The 15,339-nt window shown below is 35.6% G+C and overlaps 1 protein-coding gene across 2 annotated transcripts; it reads right to left on the bottom strand.

Moving 5' to 3' along the window:
* Positions 1-4,830: 4,830 nt before the first annotated feature.
* On the bottom strand, positions 4,831-8,902 carry LOC120340912 (retinoschisin-like). 2 transcript variants are annotated; one of them, XM_039409310.2, is made up of 7 exons: positions 8,685-8,902; positions 8,299-8,398; positions 7,706-7,826; positions 7,337-7,479; positions 6,818-7,026; positions 6,253-6,402; positions 4,831-6,004 (listed from the first exon to the last, which is right to left on the bottom strand). In XM_039409310.2, exons 2-7 carry the CDS (start codon positions 8,390-8,392, stop codon positions 5,756-5,758), a joined length of 966 nt encoding a protein of 321 aa, XP_039265244.1. In that variant the 5' UTR covers positions 8,393-8,398; positions 8,685-8,902; the 3' UTR covers positions 4,831-5,755. The 2 variants fall into 2 exon arrangements, with proteins under 2 accessions (XP_039265244.1, XP_077976035.1); XM_078119909.1 differs by lacking the exon at positions 8,685-8,902 and having other exon boundaries at positions 8,299-8,589.
* Between the last annotated feature and the right edge of the window lie 6,437 nt (positions 8,903-15,339).

Raw genomic sequence — 15,339 nt, 5'->3', positions numbered from 1 at the left:
TAATGTGTCTTCAGACTAGACCTACCACACTTTAAAAGAAGCCGCCTAAACCCATTTTCACTAGAAGAACCATAATGCTGAAAAATATTTGAAAGAAATTACCCCTCAAGGCATCATATCTTCCACTTAAAAGGGCTGTGGAGGCAGATACATTTTTTACTCTAAATTATGAAATATTACTTCTAGATTACCTTATCCTTGCTCATAGATATCTTGATGTTAGTGACTCCAACTGACCAATGCATGCCACACTGGAAAATTCACACGTGTACCGATAAAATTAAGCAGTTAGAGCCTTCAGACATTGAAAACAGTCGAATCTGAGCACGATGGATTCATGTGAAACACGTAATATGCATTTATAAGCAAATGGAATCAAAACATTAGACAAATTGGTGTACTGTGCGCATTCACAAAACTTTGCGAATGAAGTGTGCCTTTTGACTAAGGAAAATTTAGCATTGAAATGGTCAACCTCAATATAAAACTGCTATCTGCAGATAAAACCAATTGTTTTTTGAAAATACATTTTTGATGTGCTTTATTTTTCAAATATAATGGCACATAACTATCCCCGCATGGGATTGGAACCTGTGAAACTACCAGGGTGATCAGAGGTGGGGTGGCGAGCGTATTCCTACATCAGTAGATGGCGAATTCAATTGAATTCTGGTTATTTTTTGCATGACCACTGGCGTTAAACTTTAGTTATCTATTCAACTTTTCACACTTACTAATAAATTACCTGCTAACTAGGGAAACAATACCTTACAGCCTTATGGCAAATGATGATTAATTCCTTACACAAGTCTGCGAGTAGGCCGAAGCCAACGACTAACATACCGGCCAAAGCCTACCAATATCAGTAGTTTGTCATCTGCTTTCCATTGAAATGAGGGAGCTTATGAATATTAGAAGGAATTGATGACGGCACATTATCACTCACCATCAACGAAGTGCTGTCCATACATACAAACGTCAATGTCATCTGAATATATATACAGCCAAATCATACATATACGGCAATTCAAGTGATGTACATCCAATGCCATATGCGTATATAGATACTCAATATATTTATACAGCAATTCAAGTAATGTACGTACCGTGTTTCCCCGAAAATAAAACCTGTGCTGAAAATAAGACCTAGCCTGAATTTTAAAAATGATTTTAGTATAAGCCCTCCCCTTAAAATAGGACCTAGTCAATAACGCATTTGTTTTTATCTAATAGGGTAGCAAGAAATGTATCATGATAAAGAATATATGTATTGCAGTTATTTCGAATATATATAGTAAATTAATATCGGATCTCATATTTTGTAGGTTTAAAAATCTCGTAATTGTCTACTTTGTAAATTTGTTTTTGATAAATGAAAATATAAGACATCCCCCGAAAATAAGCCCTAGTGTATTTTTCGGAAGAAAATTGACATAAGATCCAGTCTTATTTTCGCGGAAACACAGTAATTAACCAATGTCATATGTTACAGGGCTTCTCTGGAAGGGGCCTCGAAACGAATTTTAGGGGCCAAAAAGTAAACACCAAATTTACACGAAGTACTATATCTATTGTACTTTTTCAGTCTCTTCATTCGAAACACAATTATTAGAATGTGTGTAAAACAAAAATTTCACGATTCCGAGTTAATATATCTTCATACCGTGTTCCCCCAAAAATAAGACAGTGTCTTCAATGTTCTTTCGAAAATAACACTAGGGCCTATTTTGGGAGGATGTAGAGAATAACGAGATTTATTAATATACAAAATAAGAATATCGACTTCTATTTACTTATTTAATAGCACGTTTTCATTTAAAATAACTGCTATATCCTATATATATAGATTATTAACCATTTAAAAAGTCAAAAAGATTTCTTGCTATCGATTAGGACTCGGTGATTCTCGAACTTCATTGTATTGTGACGCCCTCCAAAAATATTCTCAAGTTGCGACTTTCCGTGAAAATACGTGTTGATACCTTTCAATAAAAGACCTTTATTGCAATGAGTTTCATAAAAACGAACAAATAAAACCTAACCACATTCAGTGAAATCATATTTAGCAGGCCATGGTAGAAAAGCCTGCTTTATAAAAATACAAAATCGCAAAGAGGATGGGAGTGCACAATGCTTCTTGAAAAATAAAGGTAAAATAATCTTTATCTACAAAAAAAAGAATTTTCAGAATTAAACTTATTTATCATAATACCATCACAAAGTTTGCGACGCCCTAGCAAAATTGAAACGATGCACTTCCACTGGACTAGTTAATTAAAAAATTGCACTATCGACGAAGTCTTTTTTGAGGGGAGCGCTCATATTTAAAACATTTTTGAAATTCAAGCTTAGTCATATTTTCGGGGAAAAACGGTAGAATCATCGCGCATACCAATGCATATTCTGATTGTAAGACCCGATTTTCGCGTGCTTGCATAACAATGTCGGCTTTAATCACTAAACTAGCGATTTCCGAAGGCGATTAGCTAAGTGCGCCTCGAAACATATCATATATTTTGTTTGTTCTAAATGTTTTATTGTTTCTCATTACTGCAAATGATTGTTATATGAATCAAATTCATTTTACCGTTCTATATTGTTCACTTTCTGTAACGTTGGGGTCTATTGTTACGCAACAGAAGAAGTAAACCATACATGCAGCAATTTCGTAGGCTGCAGTTTATTCATTTGCTGAACCGAGTTTATCGAACATGAGTGATTTTTTAGCGTTTTAAAGAAAACCTAGGCAGAGATAAGAAAGAAAAGTTAACCTTGATTTGCTTCAAAAGGCATGAAGTACATATTAACGATGACTAAATTGTGCTTCATTTTGAAGCAGTATATTTTTTCGTAGGTGCACCATGAGTTTTTTCCCTGATAATTTGGAGCACACAAATCGGTGTAAGTTTGATCAATAAGAGTGTGAACAATTCCGGATAAGGACTAGACCGTCGGTGGCCAGACATTGTAATTCATCAGTTAGGCCTGCATACCCAAACATTGCGCCACGGCTGGACCTGCTATGCAGCAAAAAGCATTCGCACCCATTACATTGAATAATTGAGTAACCTTAATCTGAGTAGCCTAAATATGTGCTTGTTTTTGTTATTAAGTAGGCCAGGCCTACTAAAAGCTGGGAATTAGCTGTGTCAATTAAATATCAAAAATGCATATTTCGAACTGTTTAGCAATATTTATTTAAAACGAGGGCCGCGAAAAATTTCAGTATATATATCAAAAGGGGCCGCGAGCTCAAAAGTTTGGGAAGCCCTGATCTCTAGTCAACTCTATATACATATGAAGGCATTTCAGTCAGCTGTTGTGAGGCATTAGGGCTTTATAGATTTAAACCTATTCTAGGCCTACATTTTTATGTACCACGAGCGCCAGCAATTTAATGTAATACCCAATAAACACGTGGACCCTTCCCCTGAATGATTATATCATAGTATTTGATTAAGTCTACTGTAAAATTATTGTGGCTGTATTTGTATATTGAGTTGTTTGTATACGCATGTGACTTTGACAGTATATGTAGGCCTATAATTGGTTGACTGTATATGTATATAAGTTGGCGGTATGCGTCGGAAGCTCTGGTGTGCGGCACGTTGCCAACCCTATTGCAATCACCAACTGCGAGCAAGTAAATTGCAATCGGGACATATAACGAAATGGGCTATATGTTCTATGAGTCCCGAAAGAGTCTCCTTTTATCAGTTCATGTAAAAACATTTCGAACCAATTCTTCCCTTCTCGAGCACAAATCTTCGCTATACTTGTCCACACAACGAGCAAAATACATTTCTACATATGTTTTTATTGATAGAAAATGTACAAATCGATAGAAATGCTCGTAAAATCCAGGACTTTATATCGCTGGATGGATATTGAATAGTCTTGATGAGATAGGGACATTGATAATTAATCATTGTCGTACTAGTTTTTTTCTAGGCAACATTGGAGATTTTGCAATAGGAGAATCAAATGCGCACAGATTCAAGTTAATCTAATCTTCTAATAATTTTCCGCATGAACGCGCAGTGTAAAATCGATTTCAAACATCGTCCATGTAATTGTTTTCAGATAATGATCTTCACTGTGACCCATATACATGTGTTGAACTAGGCTCATGTGAAACTATTGCATGGACGCGCCATTATACGAATCCTCTTCCAAATTGCCTCGCAGATTTATCATAATTCCATAAACATTTGTTCGCAATTAGAGCTGGGCATTTTTGAATACCTAGTGGTTTCAGAATCGAATCGAATATTTTTTCAAATTGAATCTCGAACACTTGAAAGATGGGTAATTGAATGCGACTGAATGCAAAAAAAAACCATTCGATTCGAAATGCTTAGCCCTATTCGCAATCTTAAAAATTAAGCGCATTGGAAGATTCATCAACAACACAATATTTTTCTTTTTCTAATTCATACTTTGCGTTCACGCATAAACTCCCAAAGTTGCAATTCCATATTTTGTCAAACTGATTGACATTGATTTTCAATGAATTACGCAAATAATCAACGAAATTGAAATATATTACAAAATCATTTTTTTTTTAACTCTAAGCAGTGTGTTGCTGAATGCTTGTATTGTTTCTTCAATTTAGTTAAATTATTTAGTTAAATAAACTGCTGTAGGCGATCTTCTATGAAGAATCGTACGACCTCTTAGAAAAATAAAGAAAGTGAAATACTTCCCTAAAATTAGTACTGCTAAATATCGCCATCCCGTTCATCAACAACATTTACACATGAGTTAATTATACAATCACCAAATCGAAGTAACGCAGGCGATTCAAGCATTGTTTCATAACTATAACTATCAACCACGGCATTTTTTTTATTTTCATCAATGATTTTTCATCAACAAAAATAACGAAAGGCTTAACCAAACGAAAATTAACGAAATTCAGTTGATTTTCTCAGGTTTCTTGCAACATTGAAACTCTGACTGAATCAGAGTTACTACACAAATTGATCAGCATATTTTTTTCTTGGTTGGCATTGATGCTTCCGAATATCCATCCATTCAGTTGATTGTCAGACTTTGCATTATTACACTAATGAAGAATGGCATCATCAGCATAAACAAGCAATTTGCAAATGAGAATAACCAGAGGATCGGTGATGGATAATACGAAAACAATGTGGGTCCAAGAATTGAGATGTAATGGACACCGGCCTTAAATGAGATGCTGAAGTTGTTCGGTCTGTTGCATCGTCTTTCATATTCATTTCAAATGCCAGATGTTTATATTTGTTAGTGCTGCATTCAATACACTCTGTATATAAGTGCATATTGAATCTCTTTTGCAATATTTCTATATGTATTGATCTTATTTACTTCTACAAACGTCAAAATAATAGATACGTCATACCAGACTAGAGATTATACATAAACCAGCTTTTAATATAAATGAACTATTATACAATGTGAGCACTAGTTCGAATATATTTCCAAAAGAAGTTATATATATCGAAACGAGTGAGGAATTCTTGAATGTTAAAGATGATAAAAAGCGTTTAGTCCATTTTTATAGACAACTGAACAATGATTTTTCAAAACGAGTGAGAAATTCTTGAATGTTAAAAATGATAAAAAGTGTTCAATTCATTTTTATAGACAACTGAACAATGATTTTCCAAATGACATTCATACCCTTTTAAGAGAGTAAGTTTTTGTCTGTTTTTTTTTGGCATCTGGCATATATATTAGCAGGAGCTAATGCTGATCAGCATTATGAGTATTATTTTTCTCCAGTGAGGAATACGTCAGCACTTGGTGGCTTTTCCTCTCCTCCAACATTTGTCACAACTATGTCACGACTCATTGCTTGTGCCGCTTCGTATACTTCTAGATCGCAACCGAGAAGTTCTATTCTGAGAGCAATGCGGTTATGATACTCCAGTGGCTGTATTTGAATATATCGAGCAAGAACTGGTTCTGGGAACATGTTGCGCTTTAAGCCATCGTTATCCACGTTACCGTCGAATTTCTGAAAAAATGCGATTTTTATCGACTTTTCTTATGCTTGTAATAAGATTGTTCTCGTCGGCATTTAGTTTTTTACTGAACTTAGAAGAAAGGTGTCCGACATCACTTTTATGTTAGATATGTCTTGGGAAGGTCAACAGATGTATGCTTGTATATTTAAGTACTGATATGAATAACTCAAGCGAAACTGTGGAAACATATTTAGAAATTTCAAATATGTATAATTAAATTTGATAATTTAAAATGTACCTTATCTATTCCTCCTTCTTGTACAGTTTTGTAATTGTGACCATCTTTGCTAAATTTGATTAAATATTTTGTAACCCACATTTTCACATTATAACGACTTGCGCCTTGTGTTAATATTCCAGTTACCGCTGTTGGCTTTTCCAAATCGACCTGATACAGAATATAATGGAATAAAGTCGTAAAAATATAGAAAGCTACGGATGGCTACTGTAATTAAATATTTTGAGGTTTTAAATTAATGAAAATAACATTTTAAATAGAAGTTTCTTACTCTTTGACGTACTCTTCTGAAAAATTATTTCTAGCAAATAGTAGTAATAGTAATAATCATCACTTTCAACGCAATAGTTCGACCATATCATAGCACATTATCAATTTATATTTTTATGAAAATGGGGTGCCCAGAAATTAGTGAAAAACGAGCCACAAAAACAGCTTCATTTTTATGTTACTTGACCCAACTAAATTAAGCTTTTGAAAAAGAAGCAAACTTTATGGTTCGCAAAATTTGTCACAAATTTTCACCTGTATCACCATAACTAATAAACGTATAAAGTCACCATACCTCCATGTGTTGGTCACGACGATGATGGTGTGCGGGTATCCATGCATTTACCATGTCCTTATTGTGAAGTCGAGCGACTTGCGCACTCCAAATGTTTGAGAAAAATATCAGAAACGTGTGCTTGTATTCCGAAGTTGCGTAGATTTGAGAAGGGTCAATTTTGCCGCTTTCAATTCCGAGAGCTGTAGTGCAGTCTCCAATAGAGTCGCCTAAAATTTATTATTTTAACTTATAATACTTCATAATAAAGTTGAAAATTCAGAGAGGCCCCAGAGAAACATTGCGTGATGCCGTATTATATAAAAACATGCGAGTTTTTATCGGGGAAAGTAAGGATCACAAGCCAAAGTTATGTGAAAATCGATTTATAAGAGAAATATATATTGAATATATAAAACAAGTTTACAATTCAGTATGTTACATAACTAAGTTTACACGAAAATAAATTGGTAAAAGGAAAGGTAATATGAGAGACGAAATGATGAATGATGCAAACAAACTTGATGCTACATTTATTACCTTTATAACACCAAGCATCCCAATGATCCTGCCAATAGCATTGATGTAAGCCAGGAGCGTCACCACAACCATCAACCGCTGTAGTCATTGGAAACCATGCCGTCTTGTCTAAAGTCCATCCACACGCGCACAAAGAGAAATTACTGGAATATACCATGCCAACGGTTTATCTCAAATATATATAATTCAACACGGGCAATTTTGTATCTTTAATAAGTTTTCTTAATTTTGAAGATCGTTTAAATAGTGGTACGCAAACATATAAGATATAATACCAACGTCAAACATCTCGAGCAATTAATTCGAGTTGAATCAAAATTTAATTTTAGCATATTGCTAACATCACGCTATTTTTTGAAACTAACTTACGTTTGCCTCAGCTCTTCTAATTCTGCTTGTGTAGCAAGATGAGCACCCATTATCCCACAAGCTTGATGTGCTTCCCAGTAAGACATCTTATACGTTCCCTTTGCACTTGTGACATGGAACACTAAAAACATTTGAAGTTTTAGACGGCATGATGTGTGCCAACGTTACTGTCAGTTTATTAAGTCGTATTACGATGGGTTGGCAGTTGTTCAAATTTAAATGACCAAATTGAGAATGAATTTAAGAAATCTAATAATATAATTCTGCCACACACTTGATTAATTGGTAATTCAGCTTTCATCTGATATATTGATTATGTATCGGAAAACACGTTGTGTAAAACTTATCACAGTAATATCAGTCGACATTTGTTAGCAATGCTCATACTCGGCTTCCTTGTGAATGAAAAATATGTATATATGGCTTGTTTTTCTGTAACAATGTGCCTATTTTTATACTAAAATTGACCTGGATTATCGTCCCCGTGGTGTATTTGAGACACAGAGAAAGCTGAGGATTCAGATATAATTTTCTAAATATAAATATAATTTTTTAAGTGATTACTATTGCGTGAAACAATTGAGTTAACTTACCTTTGGCAGCCAAGCTAGCTGAAGCACACAGCAGCAACACTAACACAATATTTGTTTTCATGATTAGATGCTGAACTGATAAGGGATTTCTCATAGAGTTCTGAATTGCAAGTGAATTTAGAAGAGAAAATTTAATACTTTCTCGGAAATTTCTTTCAATATTTCTCACACATATATATATTCTAAATTAGTATGTTATAAAATGTAAACACTAGGCTCTCGTTCTTAAAGTTATATATCCATCTCAGCTCATTCTAAGTGCTAAACATTTCCTATGATTTCGGGTAGCGTGCACGCCTTTACGATGCGAAGTGCTTTTCACTTCTAGAATTAACATGAAAAACTTGCCGTAACATATTCGTGCCGAGCAATAAAAAACAACACACCTGATCACTTAACCCATTTTACAACAGATTTGCTGCTTTGAACAGACTACTCGTGAAACCAGATCAGATAAATAAATATTTACCACTCATAATGACTAATTTTTGTACTAATCAAATTCAGATAATTACATGACTTTGCAGTGTATTTTAATTACCGATCATTTCTATTACATGCGATTATTCTGTCAGACATGCCCAATCACATCTAATTTAAGTTCGAACGTGAGGAATTCGAACTTGGATATCTAAACCGCCCTCTTCGGTTGTTTTCGTAAATTGCTCTTTATAAGCAGTATTTCAAAGGTTATTCATGTTTTCGAAAATGGTTCGATAATTGCGGTTATAATGTAAAGATCGCGTCACGATTGCCCAAGGCTATCTATTGCAAAGATAATAACTGGCTAAACGTGCAACCTCATCGTATTTGTTGTATGAATCACTGAAGATTAGGAAAATTCGATAAGAAAAAAAAAATTGCGCATAATAGTGATTCACTCTTCTTCGAATACAACCTATAAACAAAGATCAAATTTAAATGAAAATTAGGCGACAAAATTACTGTTTATGTCTCATTTGAGTCATAGGTACATTAACGAAAATTATTATTCAATTTTTCATTACGTAAATATATAGGAATACTACATTTCACCACGCTTGTCCACCCTCGACTAAATCCTTACCCGATGCGCAAATGTCGTGTCCATTTACTAGCATTTCGCTTTTGTTCTATTCTAATATCAAATCATAAATGATCCTCGAATGGAATTTATTTATCAAGTATAAAAACTAGCCTAGCGTTGCTTTGCCAAGTTTGGATGAGATCCAGAATCCTTGATACACTTCCCAGAGTGACCCTCTGTATAACCAATATGTACAAGAAAAGTACTCTTTCCTCACGTAAACGAACACCATGCACTATCTAACTCTAAATTAGTGTATGAGCGACACGTAAAAGCAACTGTATTGGTTCCAAATAAACCTATACATTCATATCGTTCATAAGCAAGTCTAAATGTACCAGGTACAGTCAACGCCGAAGCTTTTTTCATGCCCTTGCGTGATACCAGAATTCTGTCGAAAACCCAATTCAGGAAATGGCCAATATTGATGTATTATCGTTTGCATTGGTAAGTAAATGTACGCACTAGAATGATTTAATTTGCTACTCCACAGAAATTCTGATACATCACGAGATATGATTTGACCATATTTTCAGTTTATAAAGTATTGGACAAGTATGTTCTATTACGACATCATTCTTTTGAATGCCCTTTGCACCGGAAGTTTTTGAACTGTGAATTATCAGTCACGATTTATTCCGTGAATTTAGGAGTTCATTGTAAGTGAAATTGATTACGAAGATTATGCATACTGACCTTTTTCTAAAACCACATGCTCAATTATTTTTCTGTGAAAGCAAAGTGGCGAAAACAGTGTGAGTATTTTTTTAAGCAAAAACTTTTTTAATGTCAATATTTATTTTCAGGTTATCCTTTATAACATTATACAACGTCCAATACGCATTTTACAATATAGTTTTGTATCTTTTCTACACATTTATGCTGTGGTTTCATTGTAAACAGACTCCCATTAAATACACGAATTCGATCTTGTTTTAAAGGTGATATAATTTTCTAACACATAAATCTACTCCACCAGCTTCATGATTCCTTTTTAAAATGAATCTTCAGTCCCGTAAATTCACAATAGCGCCAACTTGGCCAGACTCAGTAGCTACGTTTAATTTATAACAATTATGGGTCGACGAGTTATTATTTTTATTTGTTGTGGAGAAAAGCGATTTTCCCACCACAACAGCAACAATTGTAACAAAACGATCTATGTCTTTTTTGTACAATAACTCGATAATTATTTTGTCTTTTTAGGAGTTTTTGTTTTGTTGCAGTAAACAAAAATTAGTCGCTAAAAACTGCGATAGAGCTGCCTTATTACGGTATGTCAGTTCGTCAAATGTTGATAGGCAACGGCCATTTATCATGAAATATGTATAAACGATCAAAAACAAGTAACTAGACTCATCAGAATTAGCGCTGCGCTTGTTCGAACTTGAATACTGTTTATTGCAAAGTTAAACGATATTGTCGGCTAGTCACTGTGCTGCCCTGGTGCCCCAAAGTGAATATCTAGGAGAAGGAAGAGATAGTTTTGAGCAGCGGTTCACAACCTCTGGCCGTCGGAAAGGTATCTGTTTGTGTAGTATTGGTCTCCGAGGTATTTAATATTTGTTTTCTTATTGTTACGCCAGTGTAACCACTAACCACATTCCTCATATGTGAATGATATATATATATATTATAGATCAGGTTGGTCTAAACCGCGGCCCGTCGACACATTCCGTGCGGCCCGCAGAACAATTTTAGCGTGCACTAAACTATTGGCAGATACTTGTATTTAATGGCAGAACATTTTTGTGTTATTTGTAAACTATTCCAACTAGGAATAGCCTTTTTCCTAACCCCGATGTCGGGATTCATGTTTGTTAAAATCACGAAATTTCAATGTCGTATCTATAAACGTCAATACGGTGCCAATATGGGATGACGTCCTATGATTGTCTTGTGCAGACAGGACCAAGTCGATGAGATGGGTCGCGCTTTTCATCTAAACTTCGTACCTTGAGCTCGCTTCAAGTAACTACTCATTTAGAGAGACGTCTTGTGCCTTTATTTTAGTAAAACACTCTATTTTCAAGCGTTGGTCGTGTGACAGCAGTGACGAACTGACTGCAGACCTGACGCCGCGCTATCCATTTTTTTTAGCTGGGTTCGGAGTCCCAACTTAGACGGACTTGGTTGTTCTTTGACAATAGCACCAGTAAGCTACTGCTCACGCTACAAGTGATAAAGTTAGTCAAATATAAGAATTCATCATATAATGAGTGTAAAAAAGGTGACCGAGGTAAACTTTGAGGAAACGTATTTTCTAACCCACAACAACGTTGAACCACAGTGTCTGGTGTGTTTTCAAGTAATATCTGTCACGAAAGAATATAATTTGAAGCGACATTACCAAACCAAACACGAGAAAAAATACAGGAAATACAACGGTAATTCTCGGGAAGCAATTTTAGAATATCTAAAAGCTTCATATATCTTCCTTAAAAAAACTGATATCTCTCTTTTTTAAATATATATATACCGTATTTCCCGGCGAATAAGTCGAGGCCCATTTTTAAGCCCGGAAAATGTGTTTTTGCATATAACCTCCCAATAAGACGGACAGTAAAATCGGGATCTCAAATTATAATGCAACGGCTTCTGAGGTGTTCCAGGTGTTTGCGCATTTGTTAAAATAACCCGTAATGACTTTATCTTGTAGCGTAATATTCAATCCATGACAACTAGAGGAATTCAAAATGTCTTTCAATTTTAATTGTCCATGATGTGTCCATGTGTGCAATTGCACTTGGTTGCAAATGTCCGTGGTTGCAATTGCAGGTGGTTGCGAATGTACGTGTGTGCAAATTTTGTGGGTGCAGTTGTACGTGGGTTCAAATGTCCATGGGTGCAAATGTACGTGGGTGCAATGTAGCCTACATGGATGCAAACGCCAATGAGTGCAAATGTACGTAGGTGCGAACGTCCATGTGTGCAATTGCACGTAGATGCAAACAGTGATTTCCCTACACCCCCCCCCCCCCCCCCTATAGGAGGTGAACACCCCCCCTAAAATTTCAAACACTCCCCCCCCCTAATTTTGAGGTGCGATTCCACACTGGGGTTCTAAACCGCAGTCTGCGGGCCAATTACGGCCCGCGTGACGATTTAAAATGGCCCGCCGAACTTGAGTGAAATAGTTTAACCCTTCATGTGGTACCTTTTGAGTTAGATACCGTCTATTGCTACATCATTATCACAGTTTAAGCACGTTTATTTCGTAACAATTGAATTATTCCGGTATCTTATGTATACCTATGGGTATTAGGATTACACACTGCAGTATTTTAGATATCAGCCGTATATTAAGAAAGCTTAAAGATGTCACAAAACGAAAACTAGGCACTGAAAACAGACTTTTTTAGATGAATGACAGCGTTGTTTATTTCTTTATTGAAAAGAATCAAACTTCAGCGATTTGTCTTCTTAGTTCTTACCAACAAAATATTTCAGTTCTGAAGGAATACAACATTATGCGACATTATGATCAGTTGACGAGCTTATTCCAAAATTTAATTCATACAAAAGTCAAACAAACATGTTCAAAAAAAAGAAATGTGTAACAAAACAAGCCATAAGTAGCCATTCATACAATGCCAGATGAGCAAGTAACTTCATTAGTCACTATCTGTTGCAACTTGCAAATTACTTGTTGAAACGTAGTAGTATATATTTACGGCTGAAAGCCGTGCTTGTTATCTATTCCCCGGGAATTCTATCAGCTAAATATTATAATTATTGATTTCATTACATAACAAACTGCGATGTTAGGTGTATCTAAAATCAAGCTTAGAGCCTATTTTGGTGCCTATCTCTCAAAATTTTCTCAGGGCGCTTGAGCGCGCCCTGAACCCCAGCCGTGTTGTCCCGCACTTTTCCTCGCTCCCCTTTTCTGGCCCTACAATTACATTCTGCTGTGGATTTTGGCTCGCGTCAATCAACTTGGAGGCCCCCATGTAGCCTACATCGTTTCTAAAATACATACCATTTTTTTAAGAATACAAATAGCCTAGTTTTATATCTAACAGCAAATTATTTACCACCCCCTAAATTTTGAAACACCCCCCCCCCCCCCCAAAAGAAAAGCTGGGGAACATACTGGATGCAAATGCCCGCGTGTGCAAATTTTCGTGGGTGCAATTGTACGTGGGTTCAAAGGTCCGTGGATGCAAATGTACGTGGATGCAAGTGTAGCCTACATTGGAGCAAACGTTCATGGGTGCAAATGTACATGAGTGAAAATGGGTGCAAATGTCCGCGTGTGCATCATATATACGGTTTCTAAAATCTGTAGGTGCAAAGGTATGTAGGTGCAAATGTCCAACGTGCAAAGATAATGAAACCATAAGCACCATTAACCCCTTTTCAATCATTACTTGCGAGTCTATTTTGTATTTCGGTGACCGGCTAATCGGACTAATCTAATTCAAAATGCTATTTGAGACTTACCGAAAATGAAAGGGGCGCAAAAGAGGAGGGAGTTATAAACGTAAATCTATTCGTGAGCTTGCAAAATACCTCTCAGATTTGTTATGTCCTGACAAGGCAATGAGACGACTGTTTGAAGTAACGAAGTATATTACACAATATATACAATAGAAACGGCGACCAGTATAAGACCAAAATAACGAGCAGACCACAAGCTTAACAGAAAACAGTAGAATGAGTAACAGCCAGGGAAATCCCTTGACGTCACAATATGCTATATACAAGACTATGCGCATGAATATCTACCAAGAATGAGCATGTAAAATTAGTATCAATGTTTCCCCAAGCATCCATTGCCTCGTTCATTTTTGTAACAATGACCAATCAGCTACAAGTCAACAATGACATACAATTGTTATTTGGCCGCTTTTGCGTGTTATTTGTAAGGTTTCCAGTTGCTATTTCAAAAAATAGTTGTAAACAAAATAACTGAATTGTCTTCCGTAGAACGTCAGTATAGGTTGCGATAATTAAAAATTGATACCGCAAACGCTGTCATAGACTTGCCTGAAATTAGATATCAATCAGTACCTGTGAGCGGAACGGGGTCCAATCTTTTGAGTGGAATTGATATTTTTGAAAATATGAGCCAGTTTGTAGGCGCCAACTCCCTGAAATACTCTCAAAATAAGCGTTAAAAAGTTTTCCATAGTTAATTATAAGAGAGATTTTTCAGGTATCAAGGGTCGCGGAAACGTCCATGGTGAAGTCATCACAGAAAGATTTTTTCTGGTGCCGAAGGTCGCAGAGGCATCCATTGGATACCGAATTCAACATCTGTACATGGGCGATTCTACCATTGTAATAGATCTATGATGTAATAACTTGTGACTAATTCTAAAATTATGTCAATCTGTTTTTATTACCCGGCATATGGGCATAACAAAATTAAATCACCTTTGCCTGCCCTAGAATAGACAGAATAACAGCCAAGTGAACATTCGGTCTACTTGTCAGCGGCTACTTTGCAATAGCTGTATCAAATTTATGAATACAATTACAAATACAATTTATGAATCAAAGTTACTACAATACGAGTACAGTAAAGGCTTTTATGCGAGAACAGCATAGCCTCGAGATAGCGCTACAAGGCAATGAGTTGCCATGGTTTTTATAGAATTAGGGACTCCCGCTGTATTTTTTTTTGATGCAACGCTGTTCTGGCAGTTAGCTAGACGTTTTCGAAGGAGAATTCAGTAAGAAAGTTGAACATTATATAATCTACTTATATCAGATTTAACTGTATATCAATAGAGAAGTACTCATACTGATATCTTAAGTCGAAAAACTACTTCATAAGTGTAAAGATATATCAAACTAACAAATAGAATCACAATCATGTCCATGCAGCCATGGAGCCACGAATCACTAAAATGTAAAATCATAAGATAAGATTTTGTTTCGATTCATTCGCAAAAACAAAATAAACACATATACACAAAAGATTAAGGCGAAGAATCTGGAAAGTGAACAAAACCTAATAAAATAGG

The sequence above is a fragment of the Styela clava genome, chromosome 14 (assembly GCF_964204865.1).
Source record: "Styela clava chromosome 14, kaStyClav1.hap1.2, whole genome shotgun sequence".
NCBI classification, from domain to species: domain Eukaryota; kingdom Metazoa; phylum Chordata; class Ascidiacea; order Stolidobranchia; family Styelidae; genus Styela; species Styela clava.
The sequence above is the reverse complement of the archived record's forward strand: the minus strand, read 5'-3'. Positions and strand labels throughout refer to the sequence as shown.

Bases quoted from the DNA above. Each gene is read 5' to 3' on its own strand.
- LOC120340912 (XM_039409310.2), bottom strand. From the start codon at position 8,392: ATGAGAAATCCCTTATCAGTTCAGCATCTAATCATGAAAACAAATATT. The intron at 7,827-8,298 runs GTAAGTTAACTC...AAATGTTTTTAG, and splicing joins AGCTAGCTTGGCTGCCAAAG to TGTTCCATGTCACAAGTGCA. The intron at 6,005-6,252 runs GTACATTTTAAA...GCATTTTTTCAG, and splicing joins AAGAAGGAGGAATAGATAAG to AAATTCGACGGTAACGTGGA.